Source organism: Phoca vitulina, unplaced genomic scaffold, assembly GCF_004348235.1.
Source record: "Phoca vitulina isolate PV1807 unplaced genomic scaffold, GSC_HSeal_1.0 scaffold32, whole genome shotgun sequence".
In the NCBI taxonomy this organism is placed as follows: Eukaryota; Metazoa; Chordata; class Mammalia; order Carnivora; family Phocidae; genus Phoca; species Phoca vitulina.
The window spans coordinates 11002268-11026545 of NW_022589735.1; the positions used below are offsets into that span (position 1 = coordinate 11002268).

A 24278-nucleotide genomic window follows, 5' to 3' on the forward strand; every position below is an offset into this window, starting at 1 on the left:
AGAACCAGAGAGAAGACTGAGAAGGAAAAGTCTATTACATCACACTTTCACCATCTGAGTAAGATCTTTTTACAAGTAACTGTCCTCTCTCCTCCCCACTGCAACCCTGAAAATGCTTGTTACTAGTTAGGGAAGTAGGAGTTAGAAGAGAGAAGACAAAAGGCAACCATGTTCTCTCTATCAGTGGAGGCTTATAAGCCTAGGACAGGCTGAAGCTGGGGAGGGGAAGACGTTCCAATTGCATAAGAGATTAGGGCTGTGTGGTTATCGGATTTGAGTGGAGATTTTGTTCATCCAAAAAGGATGGGATAACCTATAGGAACTTTGTGAGATTTCCTAGGGTCAAGAAAGAATGGGTAAAAAGAAACTGCAAAATGGTAGTGGGAGAAAATAAAGTTGCTTTATGCTTCCACCTTAGTGATTTTAAATACTCATTGGTATATATTCTATCAGTTTACATGAAACTGTTAAAAACATTTATAACTTCATTACTTACAGCTGACTTTTGCATAAATCATCAAACAGGTGCTCTGAGTAATGTGAGGAAAAGGGAATTGAAACATGAAGGTCTTTCACAGTCTCGGTGAAGGACCCCTGAGGTGTTCTGGTGTCTTTGAGAATTGCCCAGGTAACTTCCTCTGGATAAGCAACAATTCTGTCCGGTACCATAAAGCAGTCATTTAAGTGTGTAATGTGAATGTGTCTGTGCTCCATTAGCCCAGATATGGTGCGACCCCAGTGAGGTCCAGTCACAGTCTTGGTGACCCTATTTTGGGTCAGATATTTTGAATTTGCTAATTCATGCAGGGAGTGCTAGTGGATGTGTGGTTAAATTTCTGCGACTCTACCACCCCCATGAGCAGATCACGGTGTGTACTTTCCAGGCTGACTCACACATCCACACCTACACGCCCATTGTGTGCATATACACAGATATATCTGTATAGTTCAGTGTGTTTGCAGTTACTTATTGAATGTAAACTGAATGTAAATGGATATAACCTCCCAGTTGAATAAGGAAATCAACCAAATCCAAGAAAATATAACTGTACCAATTTGAAGATTAACTTTCTTTATAAGAATTGTGTATAGTATGTGTCTTAGTAATGTGCACACCACTTTTGTTGAGTTTCCTTTTTTTTTTAAAGATTTTATTTATTTGAGAGAGAGCGCGCATGAGACAGGTGAAGGGTAGAGGGAGAGGGACAAGCAGACTCTCCATTGAGCAGGGAGCCTAATGCAGGGCTCAGTCCCAGGACCCCAAGATCATGACCTGAGCAGAAGTCAGATGCTTAACTGAGCCACCCAGGTGCCCTGGGTGTATTTCTTTTTATGGTAATGATGAGATTCAGGGCAGACCACCCCCCTCAAAAAATACCACTTTGGCATATTGGTTATTTTGAATTAAAATTACTTAAGTAACAGCAATGCGAGAGGGACACTCTGACCCTTTTTTATACCTTTGAAAGCAGGAAATAAATTTCCCTTCCAACCTGGAGTGTGGAAGGCATCCTTATCTCCAGACAGAAAATTCAGGGCCAAGAAGCTGTATAAACAAACTTTGTTACTTCTTCATTAATTTGCTACTCCAAGCCCCAACCCCTTTGTCAAATCTTCACAAATAATGTTCCTTTGTTTAAAAGGTACAAAAAGCTGCCTGCTTTGGTCACTTCTTTGAGTCTCATATTTCTATGGATTGCCTTACATAAATTAGTTTTTCTCCTATTAATCTCTCTCATGTTAATTATTAGGCCAGCCAAAGAACGTAGAAGGGAATAAGGGAAAAGTTTTTCTCCCCTGCAGTAGTAAGTATGAAGAGCACAAAGATTAATGAGTATTTATATGATAATTCTATTATGGAATGTAAGACAGATTTCTTTTTTCTCTTAATGCCATTTATTCAGAAGATACAAAATAAGTGACTGGATGCATCATTAGAGTATTGATAAAAGGTCAAGATTTCTTAAATTAAGGTTCTTACTACATTATGCCAAAATACCTTTTGAAATCCTGAGGGTTTTATGATTACATCTCAACATACTGATGCTTAACAAGAAAAAAAAAATGGGAACAGAAAATGTTAAATTCTTGCATTTTTGCCAAGTCCAAATGGTTATAGTAAATTTAACCTTGGAATTTCCTGACTTTTGTGTTGTTGAAATTGTAGGTTTTACTCAACATTAAAGGAGCCTTTCATTTTAATTTCCCTTATATTTAAAATTTTTAAAGTAATTGTGGAAGGCAAGAAGGATGGGAAGAAATCAAGTTTCTGGAGGACATAGTTTTAACAGCTCACCACTCAGTTGTTAAAAATACTCTCCTACAGGAGCTCAGCATCCTCATTTTAAGTCTTCAGTATTTTAGAACTTGTAAACGATTTGGTCTTACTCATCTTGGGCTAGAAAAGGGTAACCCAAGATGTTTACACCCTGAGTAAATTGAAAAAAAGAGAGAGAGAAAGGAGAGGAAAAGCCACTGCTGGTAATAGCTGCGCTTCCCAAGAAATATTTGGGGATGCAGACCAAAAATTTAAGCGCATATTGTTTGACTGTGTTATCAGTAACTTTTGTGTCTTTTGAAATTGAAACAGCTTTCCAACTGTTTTAATGTTTAAAAAAAAAGAAACTGTGACGGAACTGCCTTTGTCGCCGTTACTTCATGCCTGAGTTACTCCAAATTAGTGTTTAGAAAGATGCAGTATTGATTTCAGGCCAAAAGGGAACCATTCATTACATGGCTGCAGAAGTAGCCTTTAAAAAAAAAATGCCATTATTCTGCCTAAACAGACAAAAAAACCTCTTAAATGAGAAGTCCCTTTAGTGCCCATTAATGTTAACACACAGACTATTACAAATGTACTTCCTTAGATCAATAACCAGAAAGAGGGACCAAGAAGGAATATATAATTGTACCACAGTGAAACTATGAGATAACCCAAAAATATTGACAGTGCCTGAGAGACAACATCTCTGTACATACATCTCCGAGAGATAGTGGATCGTGGGGTTTTCCATCATCCTAAAAAAAAATCTTTCCCTTTCCATCATCGTCTCGAGCTCCTGCCCTCTCTTTTCCTTCTTCTTCATGTCAAACCTGGGAATTATCTAGTTATGCTCTACTTTCTATATTCTGCCTTGTTCTAGAACCCTCTGTCATCTGTGCAGTGTCATCTCTAGGCAAGTGAAACTAATTTCATCAAGATCCAACAGGTGGACTTTTACCATTCCTTATCTTCCTGACATTCATGCAGTTGCACCCCTCCAAACGGAGTGCCTGTGTCTGTCTCCTCTGTTTCCTACCTTCGTGTACCACTGCTTAGTCAGTCTGTCCCCCGCCCCAGTTACTCGGCCTTGGCATGCACAGACCCATACCTGGTGTGCAGCTCCCCACACTCACCCCGCATGTCCCTTACCAGCGCTTCCCGTATACCTCCTCACAATCCTAAATCTAGGGGGCCACTCTTGATTCCTCCCTCTCCTGACGTGACTTTTTTTTTTTTTTTTAAGATTTTATTTATTTATTTATTTATTTATTTGAGAGAGAAAGAGAGAGAGAGAGCACCCGAGTCCGAGTCGGGGGAGGGACAGAGGGTGCGAATCTCAAGCTGACTCCCTGTGGAGCGCAGAGCCTGACATGGGGCTCAGTCTCAAGACCCTGAGATCATGACCTGAGCTGAAACCAAGAGTTGCCACATAACTGGCTGAGCCGCTCCCCCCGCCTCCGACACAATTGTTTTACCACCAAGATGTTTGGATGGATTGTGCTTCCTAAGTGCATTTTGAATTTATCCACTCTTCTGTGCCTTCATCCCCGTTGTCTCTTTTACTGAGAGACGTTTACTGAGCTTTCTTTTGGATCTCCCTACCTCTTACTTGTCCCACCAAGGTCCTTTCTCCACATTGTGGGCACAGTGATCTTTCCAGAACATGTTTGGCCATGTCACTGCTCTGGTTGAGTCCCCTGATTTCTTGACAAAGTTCCTGCATGACCATCCTCTCCTTGCCTCTCTAGCTTCATTTCTTTCTACACACACTGTGATTCAGGACCATTAACATTCACTTAGTTCCTCAAATAAATCATGCTCCCTCTTGCCTGGTCTTTGTGTGTGCTCTCAGAGTATTCCATTTTCATCTTCATAGCCTGGTGTGGGCCTTTATATCTGACGTGTTTTAGTGTGACTGTGAATGTCCAGTGGAAGTCTTTTCTGACCCGTTACTCTTCATGTGTCCCTTTCACCCTGCACTGCTCATGCTTTAGCGTTTACCACACCACATTGTAAGGGAGTATCATTCTGATCTCTTGGCCACCACCACCAGCTGAGGAAGGAGTCCAGCAAATCCCTGGTTTCAGCTCTACTCATTGCTTTGCAATTCTATTTGTGGTCCAAGGAAACATTTATCTTGTGTTTTGGAACCAGCTGGGTCTTCTGTTTCCTCTTTTTGTATGTCATCTGTCATGGCTATGTGTTTATAGTAGAAGGGGAGTACCAGAGCGTCTTTTTTTTTTTTTTTTTAAGATTTTATTCATTTATTAGAGAGAGAGAGAGCACGAGCAGGGGGAGCAGCAGAGGGAGGGGCAGAAGTAGGCTCCCCGCTGAGCAGAGAGCCGGACGTGGGGCTCGATCCCAGGACCCTGGGGTCATGACCTGAGCTGAAGGCAGACGCTTAACTGACTAGAGTCACCCAGGCACTCCAGAGAGCATCCTGACTAGAAGTCACAATCTGCATGTTTAGTAAGCTTTCCAGGTGATTTTTTTTGCACGCACATTAAAGTTTTGTAACATCTATGCTCTATTTTACCTAGAGAACTGAAGCTATTTGACACGAACTTATTCAACCTCAGATTCTCGTACTAAATCCTCATTTTCCATTTTCCCTGCCTTTGATGAAGTGTCTTCGAATCTTTCCAGAGCAAAATATTCCAGCTCTGTATTTTATTCTATCACCTTTCTAGACTCCTAACTCTTGCCATTAATTAGCTAAGTTTCTAGCTTGTATCTCTTCTCTTTCTTGACTCTCTCTCTTACCTACAATCAAGGCCATCCTAAACCACATTAACATAAAACCTCTTTCCTCTGTCTCTTTAGTCTACTGTCAGTATTGTTTCTTTCCGACTTTCTTCACTGTAAAGTTTCCTAAAAACTTAGTCTATACCAGTGATCTCAACTTCTACTCCACCAATTATTTCTTATCCTTTTGTAAAATTGCCTTTGTTTTCATGAATCCCTCATAGCATTTACTATCCTTGGTTACCCTGTTTCTTCTTAAATATCATTCCTTGAGGTCTCAGTTTCCTACTGCTGCTGTAACATATTATCAAAAATTTAGTGACTTAAACCACAGATTAATTATTTTATATTTTTGGAAATCAGGAGTCCAAAATAGGTCTCACCAGGCTGAAATGAAGGTGTGGGCAGGACTGCATATTCCTTCCAGAGTGTCTAGGGGAGAATTCGTTTTCTTTACTTCTAGAAGCTTCTAGAAACTTCCTTCATTCCTGGCTTGTAGCCCCCTTCCATCTTCAAAGCTAGCAATGCAGCATCTTCAAATCTCTCTTCGAACCTGACACTTTTGCCTCATCTTCCACTTACAAGGACTCTTTATTACATTGGAGCCAGGACTAGATAACCCAGGATTATCTCCCCATTTCAATTTGAGGGATTAGCAATCTTGATTCCCTTTTGTCATATGAACTCAATAGTTACGGGTTCCCAGGATTAGGACTCTGACATCATTGGTGAGCCATTATATTGCCTGTCACATTTGACTTCTTTAAAATTTAAATCAGGAGTGCCTGGGTTGGTGCAGTCAGTTGAGAGTCCGACTCTTGGTTTTGGCTCAGGTCGTGATCTCAGGGTTGTGAGATCGAGTCCCACATTGGGCAGTGCACTCAGCATGGAGTCTGCCTGATGATTCTCTCCCTCTGCCCCTCCCCCATGCTCCCAAGTACTCTCTTCTCTCTCAAATAAATAAATCTTTTAAAAAATTTAAATTTCTTTTCAAAATAAAATAAAATTTAAATCCCCTTTTCCGTAATCCTGGTGACCTTTCTTTTCTTTTTTATCTTCATTTGCTTCTCTTTTTTCAAATGAGTATATCCCCTTAGAAACTGTTATTAGCATCTTTTCTTATGTTCTCTTCTCTTTATATTCTCTGTTTTACTGATTTTATTCACATTGATGGTTTCGACTGTTTATTGATAGCTGCCGATCCCTTTATAAAGATCTACCCTGGATTTTCAGCTATTTTCTAGATACTGTTATCTCAAAATGTTAATGATGAAACCATTGACTTTCCCAAAAATATCTTCCCTTGATTTTACTAATTTTGTTAGTATTAGTTCAATAATGAAATCTTACCATCCCTTTCTCTTATTCTTGCTTTTAGCTTCAGGATGTTTCTTCCATTTATTGTTTGCTTTCCTAGTGCCCCCTCATTAACTGAAGCTTGGACTATGTTATTACCTCTACTCTCCCTGCCCTGTTCTTACCTTAGCCCTGTTCTTCTTCAACATTGGCAGCTGCATTTACCAAAGGTAAAATTATTTTTTATTAAGTTTTAAATTTTAATTCCAGTATAGTTAACATACAGTGTTATATTAGTTTCAGGCATACAATATATAATTCAACAATTCTATGCATTATTCAGTGCTCATCGAGATAAGTGTACTCTTTAATTCCCATCAAAAGTAAAATTCTTTCCCTTTCCCTGCTTTGTGATTTAGGTGCTCGTCATTGCTACGGAATAAGGATAGATTCCTGAGAATAGCATTCTGATTTTCTAGTTGTATCTTCTTCTACTCCCTTATAAATACTCTCAGCTCATGGGAAACTGTTCATTCCTCATCCATACCTTTTAATTGGTCACCTCTGTACTTGGGCTCATAGTGTTTCCACTGTCTGAAAGACTTCTGCCATTTTCTCTCCATACTGAATTTCTGCTCCATGCTTTAGGGTTCTTTATTACTACTGTGTCCTCCAGGAGCTTTTCCTTGTTCTCATAATTGATTTGAGATAGTATATGGTTAGTCCCCTCTGGTGGGATCCATCATATTGTGCCTTGTTTTATATTTACTTAATAGATTATACTACTATACTAGATTATGATACTTTACTACTTAATAGATAATAAATTCATTTTTCCCTCCTTCCCCTATGATCCTCTGCTTTGTTTCTCAAATTCCAGATATCAGTGAGATCATATGATAATTGTCTTTCTTTGATTGACTTATTTCGCTTAGCAAAAAATGAAACAAGATGAAACCAGAGAGGGAGACAAACCATAAGAGACTCAATCTCAGGAAACAAACTGAGGGTTGCTGGAGGAGAGGGGTGGGGGATGGGGTCACTGGGTGATGCGCATTGTGGAAGGTATGTGTTGTGGTGAGCACTGTGTATTGTGTAAGACTGATGAATCACAGACCTGTACCCCTGAAACAAATAATAGATACAAAATTCATGGAGGGCCAGGCTCTTCTCATCCCCTTTCCTTACCCCCATTCCATTTTCAGAAGCTCTGATCCAGGTGGGAATAACAGAGGGGACTGCTTTTCCTTCTACACCCATCTTCCGCCAGTAGGTGGGAGGGATACTCCAGGTTGTACTACCAGTGGTTGTCCAGGGGCACCACTTCGAGTTTGCTCAAAGAGCAGAGGTTCCATTCATGGAGGGGTACTGAGAATACAGGAGCTGCTGTCTCCTTCCCCTAGTACCTCCTGGTAGAGCAGAGGCATCGCTCCAGGTAACGTGAATCCTTGCACGAGTTATCCCTGCAGTGCCCGGGAAAAAGGCAGATCATGAGGACTAAGAGGTCCTTAGCTCTGCCTGAAGGGACAACTTTATTTGGAACCAAGAATGAGAACTCCATACCTAAGGGCACTATCATACACAGTAGAAGTTTTGGTGGAAGACAATTAAGAAGAGGCTAGTAACCCAATGATTCAAGCAAAAACATAGCACAGCCAGAAATTTAATGGAGAGAATTAGGGAAAGAGTCCAGAAGAGCCCTCTTAGGATCCCAGTCAACTCTGAGCTTTGAGAAGGCTGTGGTATGTGCTAGACTTCCCCCACTCAGGAGCAGAGTGTCAGACTTGAAAGCGTTCCTCAGTCACCACACAGACCCGTCAACGAGAGCAGAGGCCTCACTGACACAAGACGCTTCAACACAACCTCTGACCAACTGTTCAATAATTTAAGCTACTCTGACCAAGGAGTGACTCCTAGGGAGCCAGGCTTAGAAATCATAGCACAGATGTCCCTGCCCATGTGACATTACATGCATGCCCAAAGCTCTACCCTCTCAAGTGAGATCAGAGAGTAGACTTCCAAACTACTGTTCCTTGGCAGTACATGGGGCAAAAAAACCCATACTCTGAACTGTGATAGCATCCTCTATGCCACATGCACATCCAGCAGTAAAGGGTCAACCTCTGAGTGGCTAAAGGGCCTTACGTACACCATTTGACCAATCAGTACCTTGCACAGTCTACAGAAGACATACTTTATTATTTTTTTTATTATGTTCGGTTAGCTACTGTATAGTACGTCATTAGTTTTTGATGTAGTGTTCAGGGATTCATTAGTTATGTATAACACCCAGTGCTCATCACAGCACGTGCCCTCCTTAGTACCCATCACCCTGTTACCCCCTCCCCCAACCCCCTCCCCTCTGAAACTCTCAGATAGTTTCCCGGGGTCCATAGGCTCTCATGGTTCGTCTTCCTCTCTGATTTCTCCCCCTTCAGATTTCCCTCCCTTCACCTATGGTCCTCCAAGCTATTGCTTATGCTCCACATATGAATGAAACCATATGATAATTGTCTTTCTCTCCTTGACTTACTTCACTTAGCATAATCCCCTTCAGTTCCATCCATGTTGATGCAAATGGTGGGTATTCATCCTTTCTGATGGCTGAATAATATTCCATTGTATATATGGACCGCATCTTCTTTATCCATTCAGCTGTTGAAAGGCATCTCAGCTCTTTCCACAGTTTGGCTATTGTGGACACTGCTGCTATGAACATTGGGGTACATGTGCCCCTTCTTTTCACTACATTTGTATCTTTGGGGTAAATACCTAATAGTGCAATTGCTGGGTCATAGAGTAGCTCTATTCTTAACACCTTGAGGAACCTCCGTACTGTTTTCCAGAGTGGCTATACCAGGTTGCATTCCCACCAACAGTGTAAGAGGGTTCCCCTTTCCCCACATCCTCACCAACATTTGTTGTTTCCTGTTTTGTTAATTTTTGCCATTCTAACTGGTGTAAGGTAGTATCTCATTGTGGTTTTGATTTGTATTTCCCTGATGGCTAGTGATGTGGAGCATTTTTTCATGTGTCTATTAGCCATTTGTATGTCTTCTTTGGAGAAGTGTCTGTTTATGTCTTCTGCCCATTTTTTGACTGGGTTGTTTTTTGAGTGTTGAGTTTGAGAAGTTCTTTATAGATCTTGGATATCAGCCCTTTATCTGTAATGTCATTTGCAAATATCTTCTCCCATTCCGTGGGCTGCCTCTAGAAGACATACTTTAAAATTAAAAAAAAAAAATACAGATAGGTTGAAGATTAAAAGATGAAGAAAAGATATATTATGCAAAGCACAAACAGCTAGAATGGCTAAACTATTATCAGACAAAATAGATTTTAAATAAAAAATGTTACTGTGGTAAAGAGGAACATTTCCTAGTGATAAAAGGATTAATCCATCAGAGTTGTAATGGTTGTAAAAATATATATGCTTCCAACAACAGATCCCCAAATACATGAAGCAAAACTGACAGAATTGAAGGGAGAAATAGTTTATCAACAGTAGTGGAGAATTCAATACCCCACTTTCAATTATGGATACAGTAATACGAGGCAGAAGATCAACAAGGAACTAGAATAAAACAACACAATAAGCTAATTAGATCTCACATACATCTGAAGAACACTCCACACAGCAACAGGAGAATATATATTCTTCTTGAAATCACATAGAACGTTTTCCCTAACAGACCACATGCTGGGCCGTAAAACAAAGCTTAATAAATTTTAAAAGATTGAAATCATGCAAAGGATGTTCTCCAACCACAATGGAATTAAATGCAATCAATAACGGAAGGGAATTTGGAAAATTCATAAATACGTAAAAATTAAGCAGCAGATTTCTAAATAACTAAGGGTGCAAAGAAGAGTCACAGGGAAACTAGAAAATAATTTGAGATGAATGAAAGACAGAATATCCAAAACTTTGTGAGATGCATTTAAAGTAGTCCTTGGAGGGAAATCTCTAGCTGTAAACACTTATATTAAAAAGAAAGAACTCAAACCAATAACCTCATCTTCCACTTTGGAAATAAAAATAGAACAAACTAAAATCAGAGAAAGCGGAAGGAAGACAATATTAGAGATGACTGAAAATACGGAAAATCATGCTCAGTTGACAGAAAAGATCAACAAAATTGACAGTCCTTTAGTTAGACTGGACAAGAGAAAAGAAGGAAGACCCAAATTATTAATTATAAATGAAAGAAAAGATATAACCACTGACCTACAAAAATGATTATAAAGTAATAGAATGACCAACTGTATGCCAATAAATTAGACCACTTAGACAAAACGGCCAAGTCCCTAGAAAGACACAAACTACCAAAACTGTCTCTAGAAGAAATGGAAATCTGAATAGATGATAACAATACATTATAGTAACATGATATAGCAATTGTAAAGAGATCCCATTAGTACTTTAAAAATTTCCCACAAGAAAGAAAATCCCAAGCCCAGATAACTTCAGTGATAAATTCTACCAAATGTTCAAAGAAGAATTAATACCAATATTTCCTAAACTCTTCCCCAAAATAGAGAAGGTTGAAATGTCTCCCAGTTCACTCTCTGAGGACAATGTCACGGTAATACTAAAGCCAGACAAAGAAAACAAGGAAAAAAAAAAAACTAGAGTGAATATTCCTCATGATTATGGATGCAGATATCCTCAAGAAAATATTAGCACACGGAATCCAGCTACATATCAAAAGGATTATATGTCATTATACATCATGATCATATATTCTTGTTCTATACACATATATATTCTGGGAATGCAGGGTGGTGGTTCAGCCTTTGAAAAATCAAATGATATAATACACCATCCAAATAACTGAATAAAAGGTAAAAGCCATACAGTTATTTCAGTAGATGCAAGAAGTGCATTAAAAAAATCTGGCACCCTTTCATGATAAAAATGATCAACAAATTAGGAATAGGAGGAAACCTCCTGATAATGGGCATTTATGAAAATCCATAGCTAACATCATACTTCCTGGCAAAAGAATAAGTGCTTCTGGCTAACGGAGCATTTAGGCAAGAGAAGGAAATAAAGAGTATCCAGATTGGAAAAGAGGCAGTAAAACTATGTGCAGATGACATGCTTTTGGTGGAGAAGATATCAACTAAAGTGAGTAAGGTATCCACTGAAGCAGAGAAGGCATCCTCTAAAAAACTGTTAGATCCAATGAAGGAGTTCAGCCAGGTTGATGTTATACAATATCAATATATAAAAATCAATTGCATTTCCATACCCTAGCAGTGAACATTCTGAAAGTGAAACTAAGAAAAGGATTCCATTTATAATAGTATCAAAAAGAATAAAGTGCTAGGGATACATTTAACAAAAGAAATGAAAGACGTTTACATTTAAAACTGCAAAACCTTTTTGAAAGAAATTAAAGAAGTTCTAAATAAATGGAAAAACATCCTATGTATTAGATTGGAATACTTAATATTGTTAAGATGATAGTATTTCCTAAATTGATCTGTAGATGCAACACAATCCCTGTTGCAATCCCGATTTGCTTTTTTTTTTTTTTTTGCAGAAATTGGCAGTCTGTTCTAAAATTCATATTGGAAATTCATGTGCAAATTATGTATCAGATACAGGACATATATAAAGAACTCTTTCAACTCAATTATTAATAGGCAAATAACTCAATTAAAAATGGGACAAAGCAATTAAATAGATATTTCTCCAAAGAAGAAATGTAAAAATCCACTAAGTACATGAAAATGTGTGGAACATCTTTAGTCATTAGGGAAATGCAAACCAGAACTACAGTGTGATACCATTTCACATTATTACAAAATAAAAGATAATAATGAATCTTGGCAAGAATATGGAGAAACTGGAACCTTCATACATTGCTAGTGGGAATTTAAAATTCTACAGGTGCTTTGGAAGACAATTTGGCAGTTCGTCAATAAATGAAACATAACGTTACCTTATGACTGAGCAATTTCCCTTCTAGGTGTATACCCAAGTGAGATAAAAATATATGTCCACATAAAACTAGTACCCAAATGTTCCTAGCAGCTTTATCCATAATAGCCAATAAAATGGAAATAACTCAAATATCCATTAACTGATGAATAAATAGATAAAATGTGATCTATCCATACACTGTAATATTATTATACACCGTATATTTTATGATTCCATTTATAGGAGATGCCCAGAACAGGCAAACCTATAGAGACAGATTAGTTAGTATTAGTTGTACATATTTTAGTTATATGTAGGTTAGTTACTCCCTAGAGCTTAGAGGGAGGTAGGGAGAGTGACAACTGATGGGATGGAAGTACTTTTGAGGGGATGAAAATATTCTAAAATTAACTTGTAGGAATGGTTGCACAACCCTGTGAATATACTAAAAACCATTGAATTTTGCGCAAGTGGGTTGAATTGTACTACCATATAATATTATATTTCAATAAAACTGTTTATGAATATACAATAGAATTCTGAGTACATCGATACACACCATTCAAAATCTGGAAAGGGGAAAGCAAACGTTACTTTTCCATTATAGCTTATTTTACCATTTCTGTAATGCCTGTTGTCCTTATAAAGCTTGAAACAGGTAGCAGTTTATTCTGTTTAAAGTTTAGTCATAAATTTAAATAACATATTAATTAATAGAAGTTCAGTGTAAAATGGAAAGGTACATTTTCCTATACCCAAAAAAATTATACAGAATAGACCACATACATATAGTTCCTTGACACTGATGGAAAGAAAACACGAAGACTTTTTTAAAAGCAGAATTTCTTGTTTAATTTGTTCTAAGTTCCCTGTAACATAATTGTTACATGGACTGCTTTATAGTATGACGTCCATATTGGAAATGACAGAATCTCTAGGGCCATGTTCTTAGAATTCAGTGATAATCTGAGATCACACTTAGCACTACTTACCAAATTGTTCATTATATTCTGCTTAGAGTAAGATTTACAGTAAATGTTGTAAATGTTGGTTGACAAATATGAGGTTCTGTGGTTTGGCAGTCAAATCTGTCAGATGGTTTTGATTAGATCTAATTTTCTTAAAAAAAAAAAAACACAAAACCTGTGTTCAACTTCTTCAAATTACAAAGCACTTTCCAGCCCTTCTCTTTCTTTACCCTTCCATGGCACATTCAACAACCCTCTCCTTTTGACAGTGTCCATACTGGCCTTCATTCATCATACTCTTCCTCATCTCTCCCTAATTTTTCCTTCCCAGTCACCTATAATGGCTTTTCTTCCTTTGACTTTCTCTTGGAATGTGTTGGTTCTCAGAATTTCTCTCCTTAAATTCAACTCTCTTCATTTATGTGTCTCCTTTGCACATCTTATTTATTACTACAACTTCAAACACAACCCACTGAGTTGGTGATAAATCACAAGTGTACATCTTTACCCCTTATGTCTCTATTGAGTTTCAAATTTGTAGCTACGCAGTTGGAATTGCTGCCCGTTTCTCTAAAAAAATCTGAGGTTCAAAAAGTCCAAAACCCAGCTTAACCTTAAAATGTGTTCTTCTCTCCATGTCCCATTCCCTGTTAATAGCACTACCATTATGTCCCTTGTTAATCAAGCTAGAAGTCTAATTTATCCTGTAGCTAAGTCCTGTTGATTTCTCCTTCCTCATATCTCACGAAAATGTGTTCTCACCATAAAGCCTATTCCATGCTCTCATCATTAATCACTAGGCGATTCATTATCTGCCCACATTACACACAAGAATTGTCTTTCTAAAATACTGATTTGCTTATGAATGCAATTTAAACTCCTTCATAGACACCATAAATCACCTCATAATAAAAGCCAAAGTCCTTGGGAGGACTCTCCAGGATTCAACCTATGGCTAACTAGCTAAGCTCATCTTCCATCAACTTCCTACCCATTCTGGTACACTTTCCATGCTTCAGCTGTGCTCTCTTTTCAGATGCACTTATCTGTGCTGTTTTTGTTGTTCTTTATTAGTCTAAATCTGACTGCATTCCACTTGCCACAGTAATTGGTTCAGAATTCTAGGTTCAGGATTGCCAAACAGCATATTCTCCTCGCTAGAGGGATATAGCTCAAAACATTAGGACAACAGGGAAGGTGTGCTGGGTGCTCCTGGGGAAAAGTTTCCTCCCTCCTAAAAGAGAGCCATAGGAAGAGACACCCTCTTCTCCACTATATGTCCTGGGGTCAAAGGTCGAGCCTAGAAACTGCTACAGCCATTTTGCTCCTGTCAGTGAAGACAGCCTAAGGATGAAATCAAAGCACAGAGAGCATAGTTGAGCATATCTCAGAGAAACTGAACAAGAGACATTGACTTAAACCAACCTGATGTCCATGGCGTATGGACTTCAGATATGCAAGCTATTAATTTTTTGGTTTATGTCCCTTTAGACCAGTTTTTCTGGTATTTGCAGACCAAAGCCACCAAACTGATAAAGTTTTAAAGATTTTAATTTTTATTTTAGAAAGAGAGAAAGAGAGAGCGCACACATGCGAGTGGGGGAAGGGGCAGAGAGGGGAAGAGAACCTCAAGCAGACTCCGTGCTGAGCATGGAACCCGACGCTGGGCTCTATTTCATGACCCTGAGGTCGTGACCTGAGCCAAAACCAAGAGTCCAGTGCTTAAGGACTGAGCCACACAGGAGCCCTCCCTCCCCCCGATAAATAAACCTTTTATAAAAAGTTCAAGGGAAGGTTGTTGGAGGCACATTAGATACGCTGAGGACGAATGAAACCAACTCCTTTTATTAAAAGACTTTGCCTTTTTCAGTGAAAAAATTTATCACCCTTAGACACATTTCTGTGTATCTTACCAGTGTACTCTTTATATTTGCAAAGATACGATCATCTGATCGTGACATATGATCTTGAAGAACTAATATTATAAAAGAGCTGAAGCCACACATCCTTCTTACCATAAATATTAATGCTAAATTTAAATTTAAATTGATGGATAAATATTGGGCATGACTGCATTGAAATGCAGGGTGTTTTGATCAGTTAAAAAAAAAAAAAACCACTGAATTTTTAAAATTTAGGTGGGAGTCTACCCAAAAATGAAATACATTCCTATTGTTCATGTAGGATTCCTAAATACTTTAGTAGGAGCCTTATTCATACAATTATTTGGAAGCTAACCTTCTAAGTTTCCTAGTTAATTCTAAGAATTGTGAAACATGGGGTTTGGGTGCACTAAAGCATTTAACACAAAACCCGCAAATTTAATATCACTCCATGTGTTCTTCTCTGTTCCAGATTTTTCTTTTCCTTAAAAAAGAAAAATGTCAAACGTCTTTCAGTGTTCTACTCTTTGTTGTCAGGGACGGTATTTGGAAGTAGAGCACAAAGAAGTTGTTTATTATGAAAGGAAATGCTTGGAAATAAGAGTTAATGCTTAAATGAAGGACTTAAGGTTTCTAATTTTTAAGAATTTAGATCAACCCTGTGCTCCATAAGTGCCTTGACTGTTGGTAGGACCGTAGAGGATCAGAAGGCAGTGTGGGCTGTCTCACCTCTGCACTGCTTGGTACTCTACTATGTGCTGGTCTCTTCTATAGTCTTCTCTATCCTCAAGTGACTTATCAGTGCATTGGGTGATTAAAGCATAGCTCTTCTACTTTCCTTTCTATTCTGAATCCACGTTTGATTTTATTAAGATGCACGGCACCGAGAGAGCAACACAAGATGCAGTAGGTCCTAATTTTGCACACATGGTTTCATTTTGTTGGATTAAATCTGCTGGTAACTGCACTGCATTATGTACTTGCTTCTCATGTAGTCAATTCATGTTAGAATTCTGATCCCTCTCAGGGAATTGGTCAATTTTGATTTGTCCCACTGCGCCTTCAGTGGCTAACTGCTAAGCCTCAAATGAAGATATTATTTCAGGGAATGTCTGAATCTGATAACTTTTTTATATGAGAACATTCCAAGAAGACACACAGGCTTATAGTTATTTCATGACACAGCTTGTAGGCAAGAGTAGCTTGTCAGAATAAATGGAGGAGAAAAGAATGATTAGATCAATGGAGGAATTCAAGAAAGGCATTGCCAAGAGTTTTTTAAATTGTGGGGCTTAAAATTTCTTTCCCGGGATGCCTGGGTGGCTCAGTCAGTTAAGCGTCTGCCTTCAGCTCAGGTCATGATCCCAGGGTCCTGGAATCGAGTCCCACATCAGACTCCTTGCTCAGTGGGGAGCCTACTTCTCCCTCTGCCTACCACGTCCCCTGCTTGTGCTCTCTCTCTTGCTCTCTCTCTCTGATAAATAAATAAATAAAATCTTTTTAAAAAAATAAAATTTCTTTCCTTACATTTTTAAGAATATATTTTTTCCTGTTTTTTTAATTGATATATTAAAATATAAATATGCAACTAAAAAAAACTCAAAAGAAACTAAAAGCTCAGGTTTGCTTTTCCATAATCATTATGTTTATGACTTTTAAATCCTTCTCTGTATTCAGTGGTCTTTGCTAGCTATGTGCCTTAAAGAAGAGGGCCAACTCCTAGGCATCTGTGGCTGGATTTCCTTCACAATTCCTCATTTCCTCTTAAATGTATTAGCAATTAGGTCCCAGTGTACTTAATTGTAGTTTTGTTTGACTTTCCACCTCTCTCTGCTTACTGAACTCTAGAAGAAAAATACATTAATGCTTATATAAGTGGCCAGGTTTTCTGCTTTAACGAAAGCTTAAAAGAAAGCAGATCTTTCATGGACGTGCGAGGGAATAGACTAGTCCAGGCATTTAATAAGCTGAATGGGTAAGTGCAGGGAGGCACGATAAGAAAACTGGACACCTCCCAAAGCCTCCCGAGTTTGCCTTCTGCCATGTTTCTGTGTTATTTTAGAATTAAAGTTAATTCCCAGAATGTCAAATATACCCATATTCAAATGTAAGTACAAAAACATGTCCTGAATCCAAATAGAAAAAAAAAAAATTACTTGCTACCATCCATCAGTTCAAATAATTAGCATGAAAATCAGCTATAAATTTTTAAATGTATTCTGTTATTCCATATTTTAAAATGTAATCCCTATATGTGTTTTTTAAAGGCTGTCGTAGGATAATTCCCTAGTTGATATAGAATAGAAACTAAAACATTGACATCTTTACTTATTTTCAATTTAAATTGCATTTGTTGGGGAGGGGGAGAAAAGGATATAGAGTTTTGCTTTCTTTGGCATTGTTTACTGCCATGGGAGTTTACTTTCATCTCAGTTCCCATAGATATGTGTGAGAAATTCCTCAGGGTCTGAAACAAGAGTATATTCAGGGTTATATGATCTAACCTAATCAACCATGAGTGCTCTGATGCTCTTTAAAAAAATCCCTTGTACGAGCTGTTTAATGGACACCTTTCTCAATCATCTTCTTCTCCTTCCCTTGATTAGACATTGATGAGTGCAGCATCATTCCTGGGATATGTGAGACTGGAGAGTGTTCCAACACCGTGGGAAGCTATTTTTGCATTTGTCCACGTGGATACGTGACCTCAACAGATGGCTCTCGGTGCATCGGTAAGCCTTGGATTTTTGAAGGCACAATACAGTGCTTCTTTATAACAACAGAATAGCCCAAACATGTATGAAGATGGCAACAATTATAAAACCATTGGGAAAATGGCTGAAAAGGTTGTTTAAAATAAATGGCACCACTATTGAGGGATTGATAGACCAGGTGCTCTTTGCAAAGACTTCAGTTTCAGAAACCATCTGGGTTTGTTTTATATTGTCAGGGTCATTTTGGAAATGAAGAAAGACTTCCTCAAGACATTGCTCTTGCCGAGTGCTAGAGACACAAAGGCAGGAGAAAGATTTTTTTTTTAAATCTGCCTTGGGAGACAGAATGTAGTAATTAAAGCTTCTTTCATTGCTATGAATCGTGAATGTAGTCGATGTCTTATTTACTTAGGGCTTGTTTATTCTAGTGAAAAAGAGTTACTACAAAAAAGAAATTGACACCTTTAATTTTGCGTTTTAAGTATATTCAACGTAAAGCCAGATATATTTGTATGTTTTCCTTCGTTTGGAAAGATGAAACAGTGTATTTCAGTCATGGTCTGGGTCATCCCTTATTGAGCAAAGCTTAAACTTAGAGCCGCCATCCAACAGTGAAGGTTAGAGGTATAGATTCTGCCTTCAGAATACTATATTGTCATCATAAATACTGGTAGAAGAATAGCAATGGCCATAATAGAAAAAACAGAAGTAGTGGCAGTAAAAATAATCATTACCATTTATGAAACACATTCCATGTGTAAGGCACTGCACATCTATATTACCTCATTATCTCAGAACTAACTGGGGCCTTGGGCAAGCCACTGACCCCCCTATACCTCAGTTTCTTCTTAGTAAGTGTGCAATAAAACATACTTGATTATGATTAAGAGGAGGAGAAGAAGGATGTGCCTGCACTGGACCCGTATGTTATGTAATTCCTATAATAGCTCTGTGTGATGGGTGTAATTACTCAGATTTGCAGACAAAGAAATTTGAGGTTCAGAGAGGTTAAGAGCCAGTAGATGGAGCCAATGTTCTAATGCAGATCTCTGGGGCTCCTGCACCGTGTTAGTCTGACACTGCACTGCCTCCTTAGTTACTTCAAGCAGGTGGAGACCCTGTGCCTAGATACCCAGGTCTCTAGTGTGAGTGGTTTCTCCAGTACTATGCGGACAATCTGCTTTGAGAGGTAGGATGTCTGCGTCCGGCCTCCCTCTCCCAACTTAAGAGTAATGAGATTTGAATGACAGTTGTTTGTTCTTTATGAATGCATCCAAGTTCCTATCTGACATTAGCTCAGACATCTTATGTGCACTATTAAGGCTAGAAAATGGAGAAAATTAACTGGTTTTAGGGTCAGTGTGCCCATTGACTCACTGCATGTAAGTCTAATTCATTTAATTTAATTTTGAAGTCACAGGTCTAGGAGAGTTGAAAACTAGTAGGACTGCCTCCACTTGGCTTGATTTTCTAAAACTATGGAAATAATAATCTGTGTACACCCACACACACATATTCATCAGCTTGAAATAGGCATGGATTCAATTCTGTAGGAGGAATACCAATTTGGGAGTCATCATTGAACATTATTGGCTCATGCCATAGACCCTAGTTTTAGGAAACTTATGTTGTAGAATATGGCTAGAAGAAAAAGGGAGGCTGGAGAAGTGAGGTTATTATTGTGAAGTTCTGGAAATCCACATCAGGTGTATGTATTTTATTTGGTAGGTGGAGTAATCGAAGGCCTTTGAGAATGGATTAGAATGGAGGTGGTAAGGGGTGAGAAGAGAAGCAAACTCATTAGAAGAATTTGACACAAATGTTAATCTTTTATATCATAATTTCCAAATTAATTTTTTGTATTTGATTTTTTACATTTCTAAATATTTATTTAATCAAACAATTTGTGTTCACTTTTTTTTTTGCATTGAAAAGGAGGCATATTCTTCATTATATTCAGATAATCAAGATCAAGATTCCCAGTGATTTATGGAGATTGTTTTCCTTTGCTGTCAGATACTTGGTTTACCATGAAATTATGATAAATTCTCTTTATCTCTTGCCTGCCTCTATAAAGTTCTAAGTTCTTTACCTGGACATTCAAAGCCCTTTAGAACCTGGTGCCAGGCTGTATTCAAGACCTATTGCTGGGGCGCCTGGGTGGCTCAGTCAGTTAAGCATCCAACTCTTGATTTCAGCTCAGGTCTTGATCTCAGGGTTGTGGGATCGAGCCCTGCGTCAGGCTCTGCGCTCTGCATGGAGTCTGCTTGAGATTCTCTCTTTCCCTTTCCTTCTGCCCATCCCCCTGCTCATGCTCTCAATCCTTCTCTAAAATAAATAAATAAATAAAATCTTTCATACACACAAAAAAGACTCATTTCTAACACTTGGGGCCGCATACTCACGTTCCTGTCGCTGCTCTGCATGACCACACCACCATGCCTTTGCCTAAAATGTCCTCTCTTCTGAAGCATCTTGATTTCCCCTTTCTGTGCTCATTGAAACCCGACTCATCCTCTAAGTCCCCAGTTAGAGATCACATTTTCTTCTTGGGCAAAATTAATCAGCCCACCCCATAATATTTTTCATTTCCTTCATTTCTGGTTTTATCACATTGCACAGATACTTGTGCTTTGTTTGTTGACCAGACCGTGAGTTCTGTTGGCCTTGCCTTATGCTGCTCCCTCAGAGGCTTACCTGGTGCCTTGTGTAGAAGTTTGGCTCAGTAAATCTTTTAGAAATGAATAGACAAGCCATCAAATGGATGAAGGAGATGATCTTGAATGTGAAAATTTTGTGTTGGTCAATAACTGCTTTACATCATTTGGCATCCTGCTGGACATGATGTGGTAGCCCCGAGTGATGGTCCAGAATGCCCCCAAGATAAGAGCCTGCTTGAGCTTCAGAGAGCTGAGGCACAGTGAGTCCTATGCTAAGCATGATTCCCCGTTCATTCCAGGGTCAACATCCTGACCCAGGAACAAAGGAGATCCCCTAAGGAGGGAAGAGTGGCTCTCCAAAATTATAAAACCATTGTTACAATTAAGTAAGCAGCTTAAAGTTTTTTTGAATAATAAAAAAAACTTTTTTGAATAACCATGTTACATTTGGAATAAGTATGTGTTTTCCATAGATGAGAAAAAACAAATCTAACATTTTAATGTGTAAGAGATCTTTGATTTTGATTTTTTTTAAATCTGCGTCTGTCTTTTCTTACATTGAATTTGTTTATGATTAAATTATGTATGTTACAGATATGTCCACACTATTTATTTTGTAACCACATCTATACTAACAATAATGAGTTGGATGGACTCAAAACTTTTTCTCGAGTATGAAACTGCATGTTATCTGCAGCTCTGTTCTGAGAGTGACATATGCTGAATGCTGCCCTGATTTCTTATTCTGGTTAACAAAAATATCCTGAGTGTATACCACATTATAAAGCATCAGTAAACTGCCTTATTTCTTTTATGTGTAGGAAAACAATTTCATATGGCAGAAGCATTTAGCTGGGCATTTTAATTTCAAACTAGGATAGTTTTCCCATTTTACTTTATACTAAATATAAAGGTCAAATGCCTAATGTAATTTTATCTAGTATGTTTTATCAAGTTTTTTTAAATACCCAGGACAGAGCTTTCTTTTCAACATAGAGTACTAACGTATGTCAGTTCTGAAAAGAGTAGAAACATGCCTAATAATCTTTTTCTTAGAAGCATTTTTAATAGCACAGTTTAATGACCCTGATGTCATTTTGGAATACTCTGGCATTATATTAATACCTAACTTCCACGTGGTAATATAGGCAGAGAGAGTGACTGGCAGACAGCAATGAGTAATTAATGAACTGATAAGAGCAATGAGCAAATTCTGTATGCAAGATGGTATGCCTACTGCTGTTGTGAACACAGAGCCAGCAGGGACCCTAAGCAGAGAGATTTGAAAGTACCAGTCAGCAACAAAGCCAGCAAAGTTCAGGAAATGAGAGTAAGCATGTAGAAATCTTATGGCCACAACATCCTAGGATGTTTTCTTGAGCCTTACAAAAGTTTCAGTGCCCAATATTGTCTTGGAATATTCTTAAGAAAACAAAACCTGAAAACATAAACGTGAAAAAAATAGTAGTGAAAGAAAATGTTTAAGGCCATGGGTGATTAACTGCTAAATCATTTTGTAGGCGTTGGATTCTATAAGTCAAAAATTCTTGAGGAAATCGGTCCTGCTGTAGACTTTGGCACACAGGTAGGAGCTGCACAAAGGGAATAGGGGTGTGCCGAGTAAGAAGAAAGGCATGAGAAAGATGGCAGACACAGAAAGTGTCTGAGGGGCTCTGGAGAGGGTGCGAAGAGTTTATCTGTGAAAGAGAGCTGAGGGAGGAAATAGTTGGAGAAAAAACAAGAAAAATGGTTGAGATTAAGATTTGGTTGCTAATGTTCTTAACTTCTATGCTGAGGAGTTTCAGATTGATCCTGAGGGCAATGAGAGCCTATCAAGATGTTCGAGCAGGACATAGACCAGAGATGAAAATCAATGGGGGAAACAACTTTTTAAAAGAAATGAGGAAGGTCTTCATACAATGATTTAGAGTAATGACCAGGATACGCTGTTATCATGCAGATCCTTGTGTGGCCACGGGTGTTGATCACATGAGCACGTGCATATTTGCAACAAAACACTTGAGGGATAACCCAAAATGCCTAAAAATGTTTAACTAACGGGAGAAGGGGAGACAGGGATGCAGCAGTACACTGAGTAGTGTTTTACTTTTAACTTCAGAATCACATACAAGTTAACTGGTGGAACAGAGATACTTGTTTTAATTAAGAAGGAAGATCCTAAAGTTCATTTTTGCTTTTGTTTCACAAGATACATCTCCAAAAGCTAGTGAAACAAAAGCAAAAATGAACTTTTGGGACTTTATCAAGATAAAAAGCTTCTGCACAGCAAAGGAAACAGTCAACAAAACAAAGAGGCAACCCACAGAATGGGAGAAGATATTTGCAAATGACACTACAGATAAAGGGCTGATATCCAAGAAGGAACTTCTCAAACTCAACACCCAAAAAACAAATAATCAAGTCAAAAAATGGGCAGAAGACATGAACAGACACTTCTCTGAAGATGACATACAAAATGGCTAACAGACACATGAAAAAATGTTCATCATCATTAGCCATCAGGGAAATTTATTATGCAGCCATCAAAAGGAATGAAATCTTGCCATTTGCAATGACATGGATGGAACTGGAGGGTATTGTGCTGAGCGAGTCAATCAGAAAAAGACATGTATCATATCTCACCGATATGAGGAATTCTTAATCTCAGGAAACAAACTGAGGGTTGCTGGAGTGGTGGGGGGTGGGAGGGATGGGATGGCTGGGTGATAGACATTGGGGAGGGTATGTGCTATGGTGAGCGCTGTGAATTGTGTAAGACTGTTGAATCACAGACCTGTACCTCTGAAACAAATAATACATTATATGTTAAAAAAAAAAAAAAGAAGAAGATAGTAGGAAGGGAAAAATGAAGGGGGGGAAATCGGAGGGGGAGACGAACCATGAGAGACTATGGACTCTGAAAGATAAACTGAGAGTTCTAGAGGGGAGGAGGGTGGGGGACGGGTTAGCCTGGTGATGGGTATTAAAGAGGGCACGTACTGAATGGAGCACTGGGTGTTATATGCAAACAATGAATCATGGAACACTACATCAAAAACTAATGATGTAATGTATGGTGATTAGCATAACATAATAAAATTAAAAAAAAAACACACTGAGATACCACCCTACAGCAGTTAGAATGGCAAAAGTTGACAGGGCAAGAAACAACAAAATGTTGGAGAGGTTGTGGAGAAAGGGGAACCCTCTTACACTGTTGGTGGGAATGCAAGTTGGGACAGCCACTTTGGGAAACAGTGTGGAGGTGCCTCAAAAAATTAAAAATAGAGCTACCCTATGACCCAGCAATTGCACTACTGGGTATTTACCCCAAAGACACAGATGTAGTGAAAAGAAGGGCCATATGCACCCCAAGGTTCATAGCAGCAATGTCCGCAATAGCCCAACTGTGGAAAGAGCCGAGATGCCCTTCAACAGATGAATGGATAGAGAAGATGTGGTCCATATATACAATGGAATATGACTCAGCCATCAGAAAGGATGAATACCCAACTTTTACATCAACATGGATGGGACTGGAGGAGATTATGCTAAGTGAAATAAGTCAAGCAGAGAAAGTGAATTATCATATGGTTTCACTTATTTGTGGAACATAAGGAATAGCATGGAGGAAATTAGGAGAAGGAAGGGAAAAATGAAGAGGGGGAAATTGGAGGGAGAGGAACTATGAGAGACTATGGACTCTGAGAAACAAACTGAGGGTTTTAGAGGGGAGGAGGGTGGGGGATGGGTTAGCCCGGTGGTGGGTATTAAGGAGGGCACATACTGCATGGAGCACTGGGTGTTATATGAAAAC

General features: G+C 38.6%; 1 protein-coding gene across 3 annotated transcripts in view; it reads left to right on the forward strand.

Moving 5' to 3' along the window:
- FBN2 (fibrillin 2) overlaps positions 1-24278 on the forward strand; it is a 247723-nt gene that overhangs the window by 100373 nt on the left and 123072 nt on the right. For 2 of the 3 annotated variants that reach the window (XM_032425314.1, XM_032425316.1), the window contains one exon: positions 17694-17819. The exons of the other annotated variant lie outside the window; for it this stretch is intronic. In XM_032425314.1, the coding sequence (XP_032281205.1) occupies positions 17694-17819 (126 nt within the window). The remainder of the gene's footprint in view (positions 1-17693; positions 17820-24278) is intronic. 3 annotated transcript variants of the gene reach the window in all.